At 47.7% G+C, this 19,472-nt stretch overlaps 7 protein-coding genes across 7 annotated transcripts; 4 read left to right on the top strand and 3 right to left on the bottom strand.

Annotated features, from left to right (window-relative positions):
• Positions 1 to 590: 590 nt before the first annotated feature.
• On the top strand, positions 591 to 6,437 carry I302_100614 (uncharacterized protein; the record flags this gene model as incomplete). The annotated part of the gene is made up of 20 exons (XM_019190627.1): positions 591 to 1,035; positions 1,103 to 1,256; positions 1,318 to 1,400; positions 1,470 to 1,572; positions 1,633 to 1,794; positions 1,855 to 2,385; positions 2,447 to 2,607; positions 2,673 to 2,755; positions 2,822 to 2,877; positions 2,948 to 3,066; positions 3,122 to 3,518; positions 3,580 to 3,665; positions 3,746 to 4,360; positions 4,423 to 5,063; positions 5,133 to 5,213; positions 5,272 to 5,422; positions 5,485 to 5,716; positions 5,790 to 5,840; positions 5,906 to 6,160; positions 6,236 to 6,437. The coding sequence occupies 20 exons, from the start codon at positions 591 to 593 to the stop codon at positions 6,435 to 6,437; spliced, it is 4,608 nt and encodes a 1,535-aa protein (XP_019047375.1).
• A 239-nt stretch (positions 6,438 to 6,676) lies between these two features.
• I302_100615 (3-demethylubiquinone-9 3-O-methyltransferase) lies at positions 6,677 to 7,815 on the bottom strand (the record flags this gene model as incomplete). Its single annotated transcript, XM_019190628.1, has 2 exons — positions 6,677 to 7,033; positions 7,108 to 7,815. 2 exons carry the CDS (start codon positions 7,813 to 7,815, stop codon positions 6,677 to 6,679), a joined length of 1,065 nt encoding a protein of 354 aa, XP_019047376.1.
• Positions 7,816 to 8,097: 282 nt separating this feature from the next.
• On the top strand, positions 8,098 to 8,940 carry I302_100616 (uncharacterized protein; the record flags this gene model as incomplete). The annotated part of the gene is made up of 1 exon (XM_019190629.1): positions 8,098 to 8,940. The coding sequence occupies one exon, from the start codon at positions 8,098 to 8,100 to the stop codon at positions 8,938 to 8,940; it is 843 nt and encodes a 280-aa protein (XP_019047377.1).
• Positions 8,941 to 9,299: 359 nt separating this feature from the next.
• I302_100617 (uncharacterized protein) lies at positions 9,300 to 11,507 on the bottom strand (the record flags this gene model as incomplete). Its single annotated transcript, XM_019190630.1, has 6 exons — positions 9,300 to 9,422; positions 9,511 to 9,566; positions 9,632 to 10,182; positions 10,364 to 10,684; positions 10,791 to 10,905; positions 10,985 to 11,507. The coding sequence occupies 6 exons, from the start codon at positions 11,505 to 11,507 to the stop codon at positions 9,300 to 9,302; spliced, it is 1,689 nt and encodes a 562-aa protein (XP_019047378.1).
• A 636-nt stretch (positions 11,508 to 12,143) lies between these two features.
• On the bottom strand, positions 12,144 to 13,791 carry I302_100618 (glutamate-5-semialdehyde dehydrogenase; the record flags this gene model as incomplete). Its single annotated transcript, XM_019190631.1, has 4 exons — positions 12,144 to 12,740; positions 12,836 to 13,158; positions 13,256 to 13,526; positions 13,600 to 13,791. 4 exons carry the CDS (start codon positions 13,789 to 13,791, stop codon positions 12,144 to 12,146), a joined length of 1,383 nt encoding a protein of 460 aa, XP_019047379.1.
• Positions 13,792 to 14,157: 366 nt separating this feature from the next.
• I302_100619 (glutathione synthetase) lies at positions 14,158 to 16,199 on the top strand (the record flags this gene model as incomplete). The annotated part of the gene is made up of 4 exons (XM_019190632.2): positions 14,158 to 14,660; positions 14,881 to 15,099; positions 15,256 to 16,076; positions 16,162 to 16,199. The coding sequence occupies 4 exons, from the start codon at positions 14,158 to 14,160 to the stop codon at positions 16,197 to 16,199; spliced, it is 1,581 nt and encodes a 526-aa protein (XP_019047380.2).
• Positions 16,200 to 16,821: 622 nt separating this feature from the next.
• I302_100620 (uncharacterized protein) lies at positions 16,822 to 19,358 on the top strand (the record flags this gene model as incomplete). The annotated part of the gene is made up of 15 exons (XM_019190633.1): positions 16,822 to 17,079; positions 17,168 to 17,220; positions 17,283 to 17,317; positions 17,384 to 17,468; positions 17,531 to 17,683; positions 17,737 to 17,791; positions 17,913 to 17,975; positions 18,029 to 18,108; positions 18,168 to 18,235; positions 18,277 to 18,320; positions 18,394 to 18,520; positions 18,583 to 18,807; positions 18,897 to 19,012; positions 19,078 to 19,129; positions 19,201 to 19,358. 15 exons carry the CDS (start codon positions 16,822 to 16,824, stop codon positions 19,356 to 19,358), a joined length of 1,572 nt encoding a protein of 523 aa, XP_019047381.1.
• Positions 19,359 to 19,472: the final 114 nt, after the last annotated feature.

Consider the following 19,472-nt stretch of genomic DNA (forward strand, 5'->3'; position numbering starts at 1 on the left):
ACATCATTGATCATGGGCCACCGACCACCGACCGATAACACTCAAATAAAGGGCACCGATGACAATCAGCAGCAAATGGGTATGAACGGGGCCCGTCAATATTTGATCCCGTCCACATAAATTCCCTATCACAACGAGGGGGGCGCGTTTCGTCAGCATGATGATGCACCGGAACGAGAAATTAACCTTATTTCACGTGGCGTTGATCTTTTCTCAACGCTTTTGGAATGTTTGGTTCAACCATACACTGGCGGTTCTGGCGGGGGCCGTTTAGTACTGGATTGTTATGTCTTGTTGGTTTTCTTGCTTGTTGAGCTCATCCAAGAGAATTGGAAAGTTCCAGCTCGGACATGTTTAGTCTCGTTGAGAGACGTATGTGCCCGAGCAGGACAGGTATATATACGAATGGATGGGTGATCATGCATGCGCTCTTGCTTCTCTTCCCACTTATTAATCTGTTTGCTAAACCATTTTGCCGCTGATACCAGTGATACATAGCAACACCACTACCACAGAATAAGATTGGGCAAGGATAGCATATTCGTACATCGACATTCGCACATCAATACTTGCTGAATCAGTAAACCAACATGGCATTCGCCTCTACGGGTTTACCCCAGAACTTTGACCGCCAATCCCAATATGCCGGTACGACAGGCTTAGACAGAGTGGTATCTCATCCGCATTATACAGAGGAACACGAGGAGGACACCCTTCCGGCACCTACACACGAGCATGTCAACCAGCATATCGGATTACTCGCCAGGCAGATCTCGAGAGTAAGCCACCATCATCATCACCACCACCATCATCACGGTCAGCATGATGGGGAGAATACCCTGCACGAGGATCGCGACGACGAAGGCAATCCGTTCGAGTATGAGAAGGACAGCGACCTTGATCCCTTCTCAGAGAATTTCGATTCGAAGAAATGGACGAGGGGGTTCATGAGAGCCAAGGAGAGTAGTGGTACCACTCGGAGATCGGGGATCGCGTTCAAGGATTTGGCGGTTCATGGATTTGGGTCTGATGCAGGTCAGTCATCCCATCCGTTCTTTCAAATCATAAGAAGGGGGCGGCTGACAATATCTTGATATCACAGATTACCAGAAGACCGTAGCCAACTTGCCACTAGCCATGGTGGGCGCTCTCAGAGATTTGATCGGTAATAGGAAGAGGAAAGTACAGATCTTGAAGAGTATGGATGGTGTACTCGAAGCTGGGGAGCTGCTGGTCGTGCTTGGTCCTCCTGGAAGGTGAGTCAAGTCATTTCCATATGTTGTACTGGGGGAGGCCTGTGCTGACTGATGAATTTAGTGGATGCACAACCATGTTGAAGACAATTGCAGGAGAGATGAACGGTATTTACCTTGATGAAGCGTCCCATCTCAACTACCGAGGTGAGGCAACATCCTGTTATTGAATGACAGTCGTATAAAAACTGATGTCTCCTACTACTTCTGTGACAGGTATCACACCCAAACAGATGTACAAACAATTCCGAGGAGAAGCGATCTACACCGCTGAGGTTGATGTCCACTTCCCTCAACTCACCGTCGGTGATACTCTTGCGTGAGCTTTTAACAAGTTGGTTGCTGAACCACGGCGAGGCTGACCTTCTTCATTATATAGCTTTGCTGCCGAAGCTCGATGTCCTCGAAATCCACCCAATGGTCTTACACCCAAAGAGTTCGCCACCAACATGCGAGACGTCGTCATGTCCATATTTGGTATCTCCCACACTGTCAATACCATCGTCGGTAACGATTTCGTCCGAGGTGTATCCGGAGGAGAGTGAGTTCAAGTCATCCCCTATCCTCTATACCCGACCGCCGCTAACAAGAGCTTCACTAGACGTAAGCGAGTTACTATCGCCGAAGCGGCACTTGCTGGTGCTCCTCTCCAGTGTTGGGACAACTCTACTCGAGGTCTCGACTCAGCCAACGCCATTGAATTCTGTAAATCCCTAAGGACCAATGCCGACTACCTTGACATCTCATCGGTAGTGGCGATCTACCAAGCGCCACAATCAGCTTACGACGTCTTCGATAAAGTCTCGGTCCTCTACGAAGGCGAGCAAATCTACTTTGGTAAAACCACAGAGGCTAAGCAGTTCTTCGTGAACATGGGATTCGAGTGCCCCGAACAACAAACCACACCTGATTTCCTCACCTCGCTTACGAGCGCATCGGAAAGGAAACCCAGAAAGGGGTGGGAGAACAAGGTACCCAGAACTCCCCAGGAATTTGTGAAAGCTTGGAAGGCTTCTCAGGAGTATAGGGATCTTTTGGTCGATATCGAACAGTTCGAACAACGACACCCGGTCCATGGGGAGAGATATAAGGAGTTCTTGGAGTCTAGAAGGGCTCAACAGTCTAAACATCTGTAAGTAGCATTAGGTCTCGGCGGAAGGGGTGTGGGCTCACAAGACTCTTGATGATTGTAGTCGCCCTAAATCCCCATATACCCTTTCATTCGGCGGTCAAGTCAAGCTCTGTCTCAGAAGAGGTTTCCAACGTCTCAAGGCGGACCCAAGTTTGACGCTGTCTGCCTTGATCGGTAATTCTATTATGGCACTTATCATCTCGTCTATCTTCTATAATCTCCGTGAGTCGACTATACCGCTTTGGAGTCTATCTACGGCCCTCGTACTGACGTGCCTCCTTGGTTAGCCTCAAACACAGGTAGTTTCTACAGTCGTGGCGCACTTCTTTTCTTCGCTATTCTCATGTCCGCCTTCAGTTCAGCATTGGAAGTGAGTTTTCTCTCATCATATCTGTCAATATCAACACCCGATTCACTGACACACATGGGGATACAGATCTTGATCTTGTATGCTCAACGAAATATCGTTGAGAAACATGCTCAATACGCGTTGTAAGTTCATCGGTCTATCAAATATAATTTCTAATAACTGACGGCTAACATCTCTTCGCGCCCACTTCAGCTACCACCCTTCCGCTGAAGCCATTGCATCTGCAATCACCGATATGCCTTACAAAATTACCAATGCCATCTTGTTCAACTTGATCGTATACTTCATGACCAACCTCCGACGTGAACCAGGTAAGAATCCCCATCTTCTTCTTGCAACATAGAATTATGTTGAATTCTCGTATAGGACCATTCTTCTTCTTCATGTTGATCAGTTTCTCCTGTACGATGGTCATGTCCATGGTCTTCCGATCCATCGCCTCGTTATCTCGAACACTCACTCAAGCACTTGCACCCGCTGCGGTACTTATCTTGGCCCTCGTCATCTACACCGGTTTCGCGATCAACGTAAATTACATGAAAGGCTGGGCGAGGTGGATTAACTATATCGACCCGATCGCTTACGGATTTGAGTCTTTGATGATCAACGAATTCCACGGTAGAGAATACGCTTGTTCGGCTGTCGTCCCCACTGGGCCAGGGTATGAAGGTGCCACTGGGACTGAGAGTGTATGCTCGTCAATCGGTTCTAGGCCTGGGTCGATGGTTGTTAATGGTGATGATTATATCAATAACGCTTATCAGTGAGTCAAATCCTAAAGTTATAACCTGGCTCGCCAAGCTCGATGCTGATAGTAGATATAGGTACTACCACGCTCACAAATGGAGAAACTTCGGTATCCTCATTGCGTTCTTCATCTTCTTCACCGCCGTTTACATGACCGCCACTGGTGAGTTTAGACATAACCACGCAAAATGTGCTTCTGTGGATTTAGTTGAAGCTGATCATCCTCCTGCTACCCTCCCGCAGAGTTGATTACCGCCCAAAAGTCCAAAGGTGAAATCCTGATCTACCCCCGAGGCAAAGTTCCAAAATCCCTCCGAAAACGATCATCCGACGACGAAGAGTCCCAATCCGACGGCAAAGGAAGCAAACTAGCCAAACAAATCACTGGAGCTGATCGAGCCGATGCCCCCGGTCTGATCCAACGACAAACCGCCATCTTCTCCTGGAAAGACGTAGTTTACGATATCAAGATTAAGGGCGAGACGCGACGAATCCTCGATCACGTAGACGGATGGGTCAAACCTGGTACTTTGACTGCTCTTATGGGTGTTTCAGGTGCTGGTAAAACTACTTTGTTGGATGTTCTGGCCACGCGTGTCACTATGGGTGTAGTCACCGGTGAGATGTTGGTGGACGGTAAACAACGAGATGTCTCCTTCCAGAGAAAGACGGGCTACGTGCAACAACAGGATTTGCATCTTGAGACTACCACTGTTAGAGAAGCTCTCAGATTCAGTGCCTTGCTCCGTCAACCCAAGCATGTGCCCAAGCAGGAGAAACTGGATTACGTAGAAGAGGTATTGAAGTTGTTGGAGATGGATGCTTATGCCGATGCTGTTGTCGGTGTACCTGGTACTGGTGAGTTCGTCACCCGCTGTCTGACAGGAAATTATGCTCATTTTGAATTGACACATTCACAGGTCTTAACGTCGAACAGCGAAAACGACTTACGATCGGTGTCGAACTCGTTGCCAAACCTGCATTGCTCCTTTTCCTCGACGAGCCCACTTCAGGTCTCGATTCCCAAACCTCATGGAACATTCTCCAACTGCTCAAGAAACTCCAGGAACACGGTCAAGCTATCCTATGTACGATCCACCAACCCTCTGCAATCTTATTCGAGCAATTCGATAGACTCCTATTCCTCGCCAAAGGAGGTAAGACGGTATACTATGGACAGGTCGGCAAGAAATCGCACATCCTCATTGATTATTTCGTTCGCAACGGTGCGCCACCTTGTCCGGCCGGAGAGAACCCTGCAGAATGGATGTTATCTGCCATTGGCGCTGCTCCTGGAAGTCATACGACTGTAGATTGGCACAAGGCATGGTTGAACAGTCCTGAACGTCAAGAAGTGAGGAACGAGCTGGAAAGGATAAAAAATACTACTGTCGACAAGCACACAGAAGGGACCGGTACGACAAAGGAAGATAAGGCTGCGTATGCCGAGTTCGCTGCGCCACTCACCAAACAGTTTGGCTTGGTACTTACCAGAGTACTTCAGCAACATTGGAGGACGCCGTCTTATATTTGGGCCAAGGCTGTTCTGTGTATTGCTTGTGTGAGTGGTTTAGTTCATCCCAAAACCAAATGAAGATGAAGCGCTGATTATTCTTTTAACGTATCTCAGTCAATATTTATCGGATTCTCCTTCTTCAAAGCTGGCACTTCACAACAAGGGTTGCAAAATCAACTGTTCTCCGTTTTCATGGTGAGTGGCAGTCAATTGGTACTGTTGTGTTCATAGAATGCTGATCGTTGTAATCTAGCTCTTCACAATCTTCGGTCAACTGGTTCAGCAAATGATGCCTCATTTCGTAACCCAACGAAGTTTATACGAAGTCAGAGAGCGACCCTCCAAGGTATATTCATGGAAGATCTTCATCACCACTCAGATTGTCGCTGAGCTTCCTTGGGCTTGTAAGTTCCCCCTTTTTGCCTGTTGACATATAATCCCTTGCTGATGTACCGACACGCTGCAGTCTTGATGGGAATCGTCGTCTTCTTCTGCTGGTATTACCCTATCGGATATTACAGGAACGCCATCCCCACCGACTCTGTCAACTTGCGAGGTGCAATCATGTGGCTCTACGTCGAGACCTTCTTGATCTTTACTTCGACTTTCTCCACTATGATCGTAGCTGGTATCGAGACTGCCGAAACTGCTGGTAACATTGCGAATTTACTGTTCATGCTGTGTTTGGTCTTCAATGGGTATGTGCTAAAGTGCCTTCCTGAAAGGACGTGTCTACTAGGATGCTGATCTTCGGTTAAACGCGTTACACAGTGTCTTGGTACCAGGGGACTCGTTGCCTGGATTCTGGATCTTCATGTATCGGTAAGCCGCCTTCCGCTCACCTTCTCCCCATCTATAATATAGGCTGACGAACATATTCACAACAGAGTATCACCCTTCACATACCTTGTCGAAGGGATGTTGAGTGTAGCAGTCGCCAACACCGAGGTAGTCTGCGCAGCGAACGAGTACCTCAAATTCACCCCTACTGCCGGTAACACCTGCGCCCAATATATGGAAGGGTACATCTCTGCTGCTGGGGGATATCTGTTGGACCCGAATGCCACGGACGAGTGTTCGTTCTGCGCCATGAAAGAGACCAACACTTTCTTAGCTGGATTTGGATTATCTTATGACAATAAGTAGGTTTTTTCAACATGATTGTCGTTGCAATGTACACTCGACGAAATGCTGATGATGGGTTTTCACATTTTCAGGTGGAGAGATTTCGGTCTCATGTTTGCTTATATCATCTTCAACGTATTCGCCGCAGTAGGTATCTACTGGTTAGCCAGAGTACCCAAGAATTCGGGTCAGGAGAAAGCCTCAGAGCCTGAACAATTGGATAGTCCTGCTACCACACCTGCGGTTCAGGAGAAGAAGACGGCTGAGTCGGATCATACGACCTCAAGCCATTAATTGTTTCATCCTCTAGTCACCTATATAGAATACAAAGTTCCAGTTTAGTAATTAATAATGCTTTGAGTGGACAGAACGTATTATAGATTGATATATATACCCATACTCGTTAGTCAAATACTCGAAATCATGTATAACTTAAGCGTTAGCGTATGTGTCACGTCACATTCGATACGATAGCAATGGCTTTTCCCTCTGGGGTAGTAAGGTCAGTATGACACGCATCAGCTATACATCACTCACAACCTCTTCCTAGCATGATACATATAATTACACCCTTCCCCAACTTCCTTCCAAGTACTTCCCACAACCCCACCCCAAAGCTTCCATTTCCCAGCCAAGGGATCATAAATTATTCCTCGAGTCTCGCCCACCTCCTCCGACCTGATATCACTAGCATCCTCGTTCTTGTGCCATGTGTCGTATCCTCCCATATCTGAGAACACGAACCTACGTAATTCATGAGGTTTGACGAATTTTCGATACGTGTGCGTACCCGGTGTGACTAGTCTCAGGACGTCTTCGGCGAGAGTGAGTGTAAGAAGTTGAGATAGGGGTGTTCGAGATATCGTGGATAGTATGAGATGTCCTCCGGGCTGAACAAATTTCAATCAGCCATGATCTCCTCAGAGCGATTTGAAGACTTGTGTAGGTGGTGAAATAGACCTACCTTCACCATCTCCCCTAGACACTTCATAAACTCTCCAGGCTGATCCACATGTTCCAGCACCTCCATCGCGCAAACCACATCGAATTTCTCCCCAGCATCTCTAAGCACCTCCGCGGACGAATGCACAAACTTCAAATCTCCATTCTCGATCTTCTTAGATAACGACGGATCCTGCTGAGCATGAGTAGTAGCTATCCCAATATTCGATTCACTAGCATCGACACCCACAACCTCACCACCCAATCTAGCTAGCGATTCAGATAATAACCCCCCACCGCATCCCACGTCCAAACACCTTTTCCCACTTAGCCACAAACCCGTTCCCCTTTCCACCTCCCTCTGAAGATCCGTATGGCGATTCTGGAATGTCCATTGTTCTTCGTCGGAGGGGGACAAAGCTACTTTCTGACGGATGTATTCTATACGAGTAGGGTTCATCCGATGGAGGAGCTTGAATTCGCCGGTCTCGTCCCACCATTGCGAGGAGAGGTTGGAGAAGTGCGATATCTCGGAGGCGTTGATGGTGCTGAATGATGAAGTAGCTGTAGATGATTGAGAGGTTTGACGAGAGGTAGACGGGGATGGGGCGGGGCTAGAGGAGGAAGTGTTCAATGATCGAGCGAGAATATTTGGAGGAGCGACGGGGCGAGTCACCGTTGTCGGAGAGCGACGAAGAATTATATGTCGGGGTATTGATGGTCTAGGCATTTTCTCTTGATCTTTTCTGGCTTTGCAATGAGTATGAAAGTATATTTTGCACTCGAGATAACGAAGTACGATTGAGGGATGAGATCGATAAATGAATGAACTGCAATATGAATTTCCGAAACTCTCTGATTTAGGCCCTCCACTTTCAGCGAATGTCTCTAGGTGCACCGACCAGTACCGCAGTAGTATCTTTCGCCTCTATCCGTGTCTTTCTGTCAACCTTCTTGATCCCTCGACGCACAAGTTCTAACTTACTGAACAGCACTGCTTCCACAGAACAAGATGGCTTGCCTCTTCACAAAGACATTACGATCATCTCTCCTGGCAAGCACCGCTCGCTCCGCGCCCATTGTCCAAGCGACATTCCTTCCCCCCTTCTCCCCCCTTGCGAGACATGCCTCCTCCTCCTCATCGTCATTCGGCCTCCGTGCCCCTCCGCCCGAAGCCCACCCACTCTCCTACAAAGACGGTGCAATCCCCTATCGAACAGTCCAATTAGTCGACCCAACCTCTAACCACCTGCTCGACCCGCAGTCTCTCCGCTCAATCCTGAGCACATACGATCAATCTACCCATTCATTGGTCCTCGTGAATGTGGATAAGGAGATACCGATAGTGAAACTCATCAACAAGGTAGAAGAAAGGAAGAAAGAGAGGGAATCAGAGGAAAAAGCGAAATTGAAGAAACGAATGTCAATAGAAGAGAAGGAGGTTCAAATCTCTTGGCAATCTGCCTCGGGAGACTTACTACATAAACTTCAACTGGCTAAGAGTCTGTTGGAGAAGGGAGATAGAGTACAGATAGTATTTGCGAATCGTAAGAGGGGGGAATCGATACCAGATAGCAAAAAGCAGGAGATAATCAGTATGTTCCACGACGAGCTGGAGGGGAGTGTGGGGAAGAAATGGAAAGATGATGATAAGCAGAAAGGACTTTGGGTGTTGTATTACAATCCTCTTGAGGTGACTAGGAATCAGGTGCAGAACAAGGTGAAAGAGCAAGAGAGTAATAAGAAGTTGGAAAAGCAGCAGAAGAAAGAGGAGAGGAGACGGAAAGAGGAGGAGAGAAGGGCGAAAGCGGAGGCTAGGGCCAAGGCTGAGGCTGAGGCGAGTGGTGCTGTGTAAGGAGCATCGTTGTGGTCTACCCCAGAGCCGACGTTCAATATGGGCTTAGAATATGGAGGAAATGATCACTTTAGTTGCGATCGTAATGATATTCCTCGTGACGGTTTAGATAGCGAGAACTTAATCTCAAAGAACAGAAGTTACGAGGGAGACGAAGATGGGATGATTCGGGCGTATACCATAAGGATAAACCACCAGCACAGTGCCAGTGGACATTATGCATCTTATGGATTCATACCGATACAGTACCCTTCATAACGATACAACACACTCCGATCCCAATCTCAAATTTCCTATGTCCTTTACAGAAATTGTCCAAACTGATCTACGTTCTATCATGCGTCTACTTGCTGTATATCTCAGATCCCTCCTTCACCACATTGAACGCTTACCAGGATCCCTTGGTGATCTCCCACCCTCACTGATTCACCTTTAAGCCCCTTCAAGTCGCCCAACACTAAGATAGTGAGTTGACGGCCGTACTGCGTTCAACCAAGACGAATTAGTGACAAGAACAAGATTCTTGAATTGACATCTCTGGTGATTTGGGCTATAAATGGGAACACTCACAACGCATCCCGTATCTATACCTTTACTGAACGGTTTGATATCCAGACCTCTACCGGCTATCAATAAAACACCTCGTCAGCATCATCGAGGATTGATACCAGTAATAGACATGAATACCCACCTGCATGTCCATAAATGACTGTAACAGGCGAACATCCCAGATCGCCCTCCTCACTCTGTGCACTCGAACCAGGTGAACCAGGTTTCTGTCTCTTCTCCTCATCCAGCTCTTCAATCCCCTCATCGACCTGACTAACTTTTTCCGCACCCATCTCCCCCATCCCATCCACAAACCACCTCCCAGCCCCCCGACACCTCTTCATCTCCTTCTTCCACACGTCGCTCCAAGGCGTACCCTTCTTCCCCGATTTCGTCACCTTCGCTTTCTTCTTTCCCTTCATATATACACCTCGCATGTTCAGTAAATTCCAGGGAACTTGATTCTGAGGTACGTCGAACAGTATGGATATTTCTTCTGAGTTCCTGATGGATTCTTGGTCCAGGTCTGAAGTGAGGTTTGAGAATTGAACTAAGGGTTGAGCAGGGGCTGAGGGGGAGTCGTTAGGGTTGATGGGGAGGAGTCCGGCGTGCACTACGATGCTGTGTAGAGAGGGGAGATGCAGGACAAGGGGCAGGTCGAGTAGGTACATGTAGAGGTTTTTGGGGAGGGCTCTGGGTATGTCAAGTCGAGTTAGGTCAGCTTAATGATCACGTATCAATATGGCATCGAAAGAAGTATTCATTCGCATCCGGAAGACATGTCATCCTCATGATGAAAATCGAAGGATCATGTTCACCAGGAATGTCATACGCAAACGTAGGATGATCCCTAAGAGATGAGCTTATCACTCACCTAGCAATCTCCCAATGCTGCCCCTTCCACTCCCACCCCCCCGGAAACTCCTTCCCATGCTTCTTCAGCTCCTTCCTCACAGCCTTCTCATCATCAAAAGACAAACTATCAACATAAGCTTGCCAATCTTCACCACCGGCCCACTCCATCCACCCTCTCCACTGAATCACCGCCTGATCATGGTTCCCCCTCACTCCAAGGATACGTCGTTCCCTCATCCATTCTAGGACTTCGTTGTTCTTTGAGCCTTTTGCTATTAGGTCGCCGACGTGGATTAGGCGGTCGGTTGAGGGGGTATAGGATATTTGGTCCATTAGGCGACTGGGTTATTACCTCTGTTAGCTAGGCTGTTTTACCTCATTTGTCGTAATATCGAATAAGAAGGTATAAGGGGACATATTGTTTTATTGGTAAGACGTGGACTTACATTAAGGGATCATACGAGCCATGTATATCGCCAATGAAGATCAACCTCTGTCCTGCAGAGCTCACGTCGATCGTACCTGGTGGTATCGTTCTCAACATCTTGTAATGGTCAAAGTCTGTGTGGTTTCGTAAAAACTTTGTCAGCCTCGCCTCGCACCGTATGGTATAATACATGTGAGATGACAGTCGACTCACCAACATCAGGCCGTACTTGATCGGTCGGCTCGCTCTCACTATCGGTATCACTCCCACCCTGATCATCAGAAGTTTCGTCCTGCTGCCCACTCGCACTCGCTATTTCGCCAATCCAGTTGCCCACATCCGCCTGACTTCCCACTCCAAATACCTCCCTCAACCCACTCGCCGCGCCCTTACTCAGTACCCCCGTAGAGGAGCTAGTGGAAGCCATGAACGTAATGGAAAGCAAGAAAATAGCAATGACAGCTACCGATCCTGCTCGTCTTATCACATGCGATAATGGGTCGGTCGGTGTTTGACCAGATTGGAAAGAGCTTGTGGTGGGTGTTGGGAGTAGTTCGTCTAGAATGGATGGTTTGGATCTTCTCAGTAATGGACGATCGTACGACTGTGATCGATGTTGGTTTGAGTACGATGCCGGGGGAGGAGAGGTAGGTGGAGAAGGTAGGGATGAGGGGGATGATGGTCTGGGGAGGGGTGGATCGTAAGCTGTTGGAGGTGGTGAGGAGGGGTGGGTCATTCTCTGGCTTTGTCTTGCTTTATTGCGCTCTTTTCCTCTACAGGGATACTGCGACGAGGGATGTGAGAATGTGAGAATGCGAGGAATTACAGTGATCAATGATACAGAGAAAGTTGAAGTAGAAGAATCTGCAAGGATGCAGTTTATATAGCTGACAAAAGCGAATTTGAATGGGCTGCGATCGATGTCGAGTAATAGCCGGACTGCGAGGTACTCTATATTCTATATCCTATGTACTCTGTCTCCCATGCACCTTTGTACGCATCGCTCTGCAGTCACGACGATCGTCCGAGTGTATCGCTCCACAGCGTATGCAAGAGGCGACGATGTGGATATGCAAAAGTATGAACACATCCAGTTGGCTCGACAGCATAGACGCACACGAACGTTTCTTGTCGCAACGATGGATAGTGAGGACTGGACGGTCAGCTGCCCATCAATTGCATGATCTTCAGTCTTCAGCTTAGACAGCATCATATAGCCTCTGTCCCATACTGATGATATGTACGAGATGAAGCGTGAAGCACGTTCGTGTATTTCATACTATGCAATGCATTTACATATCGTCCTTGTCCAATTTCCAGCTTTCACCCCTTTGCTCTTCTAATATTATTGCCCTGCCAGTCGAGCTTCGACCTAGAATGGAGGTTCTCCCTTGACTAAATCCTTATGACTATACCCCTTCCCCCCCTTCTCATAATCCGCAATTGTACTTCCACCCTCATTCCTACTCCTCATCATATACTTGTAAATCACCAGCCCGTCCAGCCCCACAGGCCCCCTCGCATGGGTCTTACCAGTCGAGATACCCACTTCAGTGCCCAGACCATACCTCGTCCCATCCGCAAACCTCGTCGAAGCATTCACAAAGCAATTCGCACTGTCCAATCCATTACACCAGATCGACATTGACTGCTCATCCTCCGTAATGATCGAATCGGTGTGATGCGATGAATGTGAATTTATGTGTTTTACCGCTTCGCCCACATTCTCCACTGTCATTACTGCTAATGTTGGTCCTAGGAACTCGGTATAGTAGTCTTCGTCCGTACTTGCTGTTACGTATTTTGAGGAATCGGGGATACCTTGTATAGCTGATAGAGTTTGGGGATCGCATCGGAGACGTACGTTGTTTTTCATTAATTCAGCGGCGACTTTAGGCCAGAGAGTGGATAGGAGGGATGAGTGGATTAATAGTGTTTCGGCGGAGTTGCACGCTGCCATGTAGTCGGTCTGATTGCCGGACGAAGTGTTATCAGCTGTATTCTCGAGCATGGGGCGACAGCTTGTCGTCGTTGACTTGACTCCTGGGTGAGAACACTACCCACCTTAGACTCCACGACGACCCTCAATGCCTTCTCTTCCACCGCACTCTCATCAACATACACCGCACAAATACCATCCGCGTGACCCATAACAGGGATCCTCGTGTTATTCTGAATACTCCTGACTAATTCGTTACCTCCTCTTGGCATCACCAAATCAATGTACCTATCTTGAGCGAGGAGCGATGAGATTTCAGATCGTGTAGAGACCGATTGGATGAAAGTGGGAGGGATGGAAGTCTTGTTGAGTGCTTCGGCGATGAGTTGGGAGAGAATGGTAGCTGTTTGAAGGGATTCTTTTCCCCCTTTGAGGATTGCGGCGTTCCCTGTTAAGCATGTAGGGGTGATGATCAGTATACATAACCCCTGTATTAGCACAGATCAGAAGTTATGTAGTGAGGAGTAGGGGACGACTATACTTACCAGATTTGATAGCGAGCGCAGCAATATTCACGACCACTTCCGGTCTAGCTTCGAAAATCACCAAAAGCACACCGATAGGGCAGGTCACTCGGTGCAGATCCAGTCCCGGACCAATCTCCTTCGCAAAAGTGACTTGACCAGTGGGGACAGGCAAAGCAGCTACATCTGTTATGCCCTGTAACATCGCATCGAATTTACCAGGTCTGGAGAGATCTAGTCGAGATACGAGTGATTTTGATAATTTGCCTTGGGATAACAACTCTTCTGCTGCCTATAATTATGATACATATCAATATAATATACCAAGTTGCTTGAGTAGTTACATGAGTAGAGCTAAGACTCACCTCCATATCCTCCTTGTTGGCTTTAAGCACCTCATCTTTCTTCCCTTCCAATACCTCTCGTATAGCTTTCAAAGCCAAGTCCCGCTCTGACACATCCACCAATTGAGATTGCTCGAAGGCTGCTCTGGCAGCTTTGGCGATTGACTCGGCTACGCTCGAGCTGGAGGAGGAGGACGCTGATGGAGCTGGCATATTCTGTCAGCTGATGGTGTGGGTATTTGATTTGACCAGAGTATATGTAAGAAGATGAGAGTATCCAGCATTGACCAACTTTTTGTACCAGGCCAAGAAAGTGTGAGTGAGTCATGACCAAATCCGAAATTGATTCCGTCCTCTCTGAATCCGAATGTGGAGGTGAGGTGTAGGTCTGTGCGTTGATTACCGATTAAATGGCGTGCTGATAAATATAAATACACGGTTGATAAAGAAATCATCCTAATCCATCACCCCAAATCTTATACTGTACATCTATAACCAACTCCGCAAAGGTATATAACACCCACCCCTCCCTATCACCACCTCCCTCACCTATCTTCGCCCGCGTCCCCCCAACTCACCATGGCAGTCCCCACCACCCTCCCAGAATGGCCCCCCTCCTTAACGGAAGAACAACACTCCCACCTCATCCTCCTCTCATCAAGCTACGCCCTATCACACGGCTTCACCCTCCTCCCCCCCTCATCGTCCAACCCACCCACATCAGCCATATCTGCTCCCCTCTCTCTCCTTCCCACACCCTTCCCCAGGGGGCTATACGACCTGGCAGTATCATTGCAGCCACTGTACAATGCATTATACGCTCGAATAACACTTGATTGGGAGTTTCTGGACAGAGTGATGGGAGGAAGTGTAAGTAAGGTAGACACCTTCCAGGGGGAATTATGGAGGGGGTGGAAATCTATTAGAGAAGAGTTGGTCCAGCCTCTTCAGTTAGGTTTGTTCAGGTCGGATTATTTGTTGCATGATTCCGAGACCGAGGGGATGAGCATTAAGCAGGTGGAGTTTAATACGATTGCTGCTAGTTTTGGGGCGTTGAGTCAGAGGGCTGGGGAGATGCATAAGTGAGTAGATTTATAACATGTTGAAATATGTCTTGGTGAGGGGGTCGAGTGGTCACACTGTCATGAGTACGATGGCTGCTCGTTTTGTCCGTTGTAGAGGAAGCTCAATTATCTTCTGAACGAGCTCGTCTAAATATACATGACGAACGCTTCTTCTTCTGTCCACGAAGCTTCAATCCCTGTTGTCAGGACTCTATACTGATCCTAGCTCTGTCATCAGATACCTCTCAAAAGCTACCAACGGGTACTTCTCAGTCTCCCCGCACCTCACCAACCCAGCTAACTTCCCTCCCAACGAACCTCTAAAGAACCTCGCCTCGGGATTGGCAGAAGGATGGAAAGCTTATGGCAAGAAAGATGCAGTGATACTGTTTGTGGTGCAAGAAGGAGAGAGGAACGTGTTTGATCAGAGGTGGTTGGAATTTGAATTGCTTGAGAGGTGAGTGCTTTTCCGACCGAGTGACCGTGTCGAAGTTGCATGGTATACAAAAAGTCATAATCGATCCGAGGAATTGATGTATATCGAATATTGATGAGGTGCATCGTATTTTGGACTGGGGTTACCTGCTAATCTATGCGTCACTCCTCCCTTCAGAGACAACATCCCTGTCATCCGACATACATTCTCCGAACTCTCCACTCTCGCCAAAATAGATCCAACGACCAAGAACCTCCTGCTACCATCTCCGCTTGAGCCCTCCTCGCCCGCCAGGGAAGTAGCGGTGATATACTACCGATCGGCCTACACGCCAACAGATTATCCCACCTCGTCCGAGTGGTCCACTCGAATACTTTTAGAAAAGAGCAAAGCTATCAAATGTCCCTCCATGGCATTACAGCTATCAGGAGCGAAGAAGATCCAACAAGTACTGAGTGAACCGGGAGTATTGGAGATTTTCTTACTAGGGGAAGATAGGCCTGATGTGGGTTTTGGAGTGGGTGCGGGCAGTCTGACGCAGGATGATGTCGATAGATTAAGATTGACCTGGATAGGCTTGTATCCGATGGATAATTCTGAGCTGGGGAGAAAGGCTTATGATCTGGCGTTGGATGAACCTGAGAAATACGTGTTGAAACCCCAACGAGAGGGGGGAGGAAACAATATCTACCGAGAGAATATACCTGGTTATTTGAAACAATTAGAGGAAGAGTCCAGACAGAGGGAAGAAGGCGAACCAGAGAAGAAAGAGGGATATATCCTTATGGAACTTATCGAACCTCCTAAAGGATTAAGGAACCTGTTGGTCAAAGGCGGAGAGAATAAATCGAGACTTGCAGATATAGTTAGTGAATTGGGTGTCTATGGTGTATCACTTTTCGGAGGGGATGGGGACAAAGAGCAGATAGTGAATACCACGGCGGGGACGCTGTTGAGGACGAAAGGCAGGGAGAGCGATGAAGGTGGGGTGGCTATTGGTGAGTATTCCGTTCTGTACAATGATGGGTCAGCGTTGGCATGGGGATTAGCGTGCTGATGTTGCTGTGTTGCGGGACCTTATAGGTATAAGTTCGATCGATTCTCCTTTGCTTGTAGATTGAATAGAATATAGATGTGCTCTGTCTGCGCTATGCATTGAGGGTTTGCGATTCTGCCTTGGTGTGATCATCCCATTACATGCATGACCCGCATACGACAGCTGAGAATGTCAGATGTCCGGGTATTCCGGAGGCAGATCAATATTTACTTCCGCGTTGAGTACTCGTAGTACGCTGCAGCAGAAGAGAAGATCTCCCTCACGTGAGAAGAAAGATAAGCAACCTCTTTTAGCGAATGGTATCTCTTCGTACGCGAATTGATGACGTACATGTACATGTTGAACGGAGAGGCACAGTTTGACTAACTTGCTTCGTACTGTGCTAGTCTAATAGCAGGCACAAATGCACAGAACGAGATTTTGTTTATCTCCTCGCTTATTCGTACGGGTACTACCTGTAAAGATACTGGAGATACCGTACTCGTATATGTATCCGAGAAAATGGGAGATACGAGGATGGAGTGCAAGTACATCATCCTACGGGAGAGATAAGCAGCGGATATAATACCCATTCAGTCATATATCCTACCATCCCATACTCTCATCGTGATCATCTTCCTTTTCCCCTTGGTGATTATTTCACTACTTTACTCACTGCTACATACCCGCCAGCCAAAGTGTCCAAAATGGAAGATAAAGTCGAAAAGACCATCACCCCCACCCCAGCCACGGGGATATACGGCGCCCAGAACGTCGCAGTGCAAGATGACGATAACGTCGTAGCTAGGCTGGAAGAGATGGGATACAAGCAAGAACTGAAGAGGAATTTGGGCATGATATCTGTTTTGGGACTTAGTTTCGCCATTATGGCTGTTCCTTTTGGGACGTCCACCACGCTTAATATCGCTTTGACTGATGGTGGACCTGTGACTATCTTGTATGGGGTGAGTCGGGTTTCATCCTTATCACTACGAAATACCGTATTATCAGGATGGAAGGGGAAGCTGATTTTGGCTTTTTGCCGGGAAATAGTGGATATTTGTCTCGCTCGTTTCGCTCGCTATAGCTGCTAGTCTTGCTGAGATGTGAGTTATATCGCTATATCTGATATTAACTGGACTTGGCTAAGCAGAGGAGGATGATCTAGATGTTCCGTTTTTCCCACTTCTGGTGGTGTATACTGTAAGTCACAAAGACTTGACTATATATATCATCGTGTAAACTGAGAGGATCCTTGCAACACCACAGATTGGTCGGCGATGCTCTCCACGCCTAGATATAGTGCTTTTGCGAGTTACCTCACCGGCTGGTTGGGGACAGTAGGAAATTGGACGTGAGTCATCCGAACAAATATAAACACCTGTTTGGAATGCTGATATCGTGAACCCGATATAGCGTAACTGCATCTATCACCTTTGGAGGATCTCAACTCATCTTAGCTGCCGCTACGTTGTATCACGAAGATTACGTTCCTACCAAATGGCAGACTTGTTTGGTGTACTGGGGGTCCTTGTTGGGGTCTTTGGCGATCAATATATTCTGCATCAAGTAAATTTGTCTCATGTATGAAAATGGTGGATGGAGCTGATAGCGGCGTGTAGATATCTGGATAAGCTCAATACGATCTGTCTATATTGGACTGGAATTTCTGTTGTAGTGTGAGTAAAGTAACATCGATCAGACCGTACGATAGGGTTATAGCTGATTGATTTTGATCTCCACAGAGTATGTTAAAATCGTCTGCGAGGTTTAACACAGTCACTGATTCAGATAATAGATCATCGTGACTCTGCTCAGTATGGCAGACAATAGAAATTCAGGCAAATTCGCTTTCTCCCATGTAAGTGATCTCACTATCTGCGCATGGGTATCACAGCTCACCTGGAATCGCAGTTCGATGCGTCCAACTCTGGCTGGCCCTCTGCTTGGGCATGGTTTGTCGGACTATTGCAAGCTGCCTATACCCTGACTGGGTGAGTTTGACCTCTCAACTCCCCGTTGGGTATATCGCTATTGCTGACACGCAGGGTAGGTATGGCATGGTAGCTGCGCTGTGCGAAGAAGTAAAAGAACCTGCTCATCAAGTACCTCGTGCAATGGGTGAGTCTACTACCGACGTTGTCCAAGCTAAGTATTTACAGTCCTTTCTGTGGCTGCTGCTGCTGTCACCGGTATTGTCTACCTTGTAAGTTCTCAGCTACTGTACGGACCGTGTGAGATCAAGACAGGATTGAATGGGTATCATCTTCATATCGCAGCTACCCATCAACTTCGTCTTACCAGACATCACACCTTTACTCGAAGTAGCAAGTCTTCAACCCATGCCATTACTTTACAAAACCGTCACTGGAAGTCCAGGCGCAGCATTGGGATTACTTTTCCTCAGTAAGTCACTGCCCTCTCTCCCTCTCAAGAAGTACGCCGATCTAATCGCTTCTGATGTGTAGTCCTCGGAATATGGGTATTCGCAACTATCGGTTCTCTCACCGCCGCATCCAGATGTACCTGGGCATTCTCGCGTGATGGCGGAATCCCAGGATCGGGATGGTGGAAGACTGTCAACCCAAGATTTGGTATACCTATCAACTCGCTCATCCTTTCTACGGTAGTTTGTGCGCTATTGGGCTTGATTTATCTGGGTAGTGATGCTGCTTTTAATGCTTTTACTGGAGGTGGGTCCATCATCTACCACACCGCCCCAGCTACGATTACGAGATCGTTGAATGAGCAAAGTACTAATGGGAAGTCGATGTTGGTTCAGTCGCTACTATCTGTTTGGGATGTTCCTATGCGTTCCCAGTTTTATGTTCGTTATTGCGAGGTAGGAAGATGGTCAGAAACGCTCCGTATTCTCTGGGCAAGGCTGGCTTCATCATTGTGAGTTTTCATTACTGAGCATATAGATGGCCGACATCACACTTTGAGCTGATAGTCCCTGGCAGAACGTGATCACAGTCGTATGGATCACTTTCTCCATTATCCTTTTCTGTATGCGTGAGTATGACCATCCATGGCATGGCGATTGTTTGTTGGAGCCTTGCTAAATCTTGCATGGCCCCGACCAGCCACCGCCGTTCCAGTCACCGATCCAAAGTCGATGAATTACGCCAGTGTAGTGTTTGCTGGCTTCTCCACGATCGCAGCGGTATGGTATGCTGTCAACGCTAGAAAACATTATCATGGACCTACGATCTCAGCCGTCAGAACGGAGACTGCGGATTAGACTCGGTGTGCGATGCCCAAGGAGTGAAGAGAGTCACAATCGAAAAGAGGTGAACAAGTGGATGGAATTGTATCGTTCATATCCCTATGAAAATACCAGGAATGTAGATGTATT

Source organism: Kwoniella bestiolae, chromosome 1 (genome assembly GCF_000512585.2).
Source record: "Kwoniella bestiolae CBS 10118 chromosome 1, complete sequence".
Lineage (NCBI taxonomy): Eukaryota > Fungi > Basidiomycota > Tremellomycetes > Tremellales > Cryptococcaceae > Kwoniella > Kwoniella bestiolae.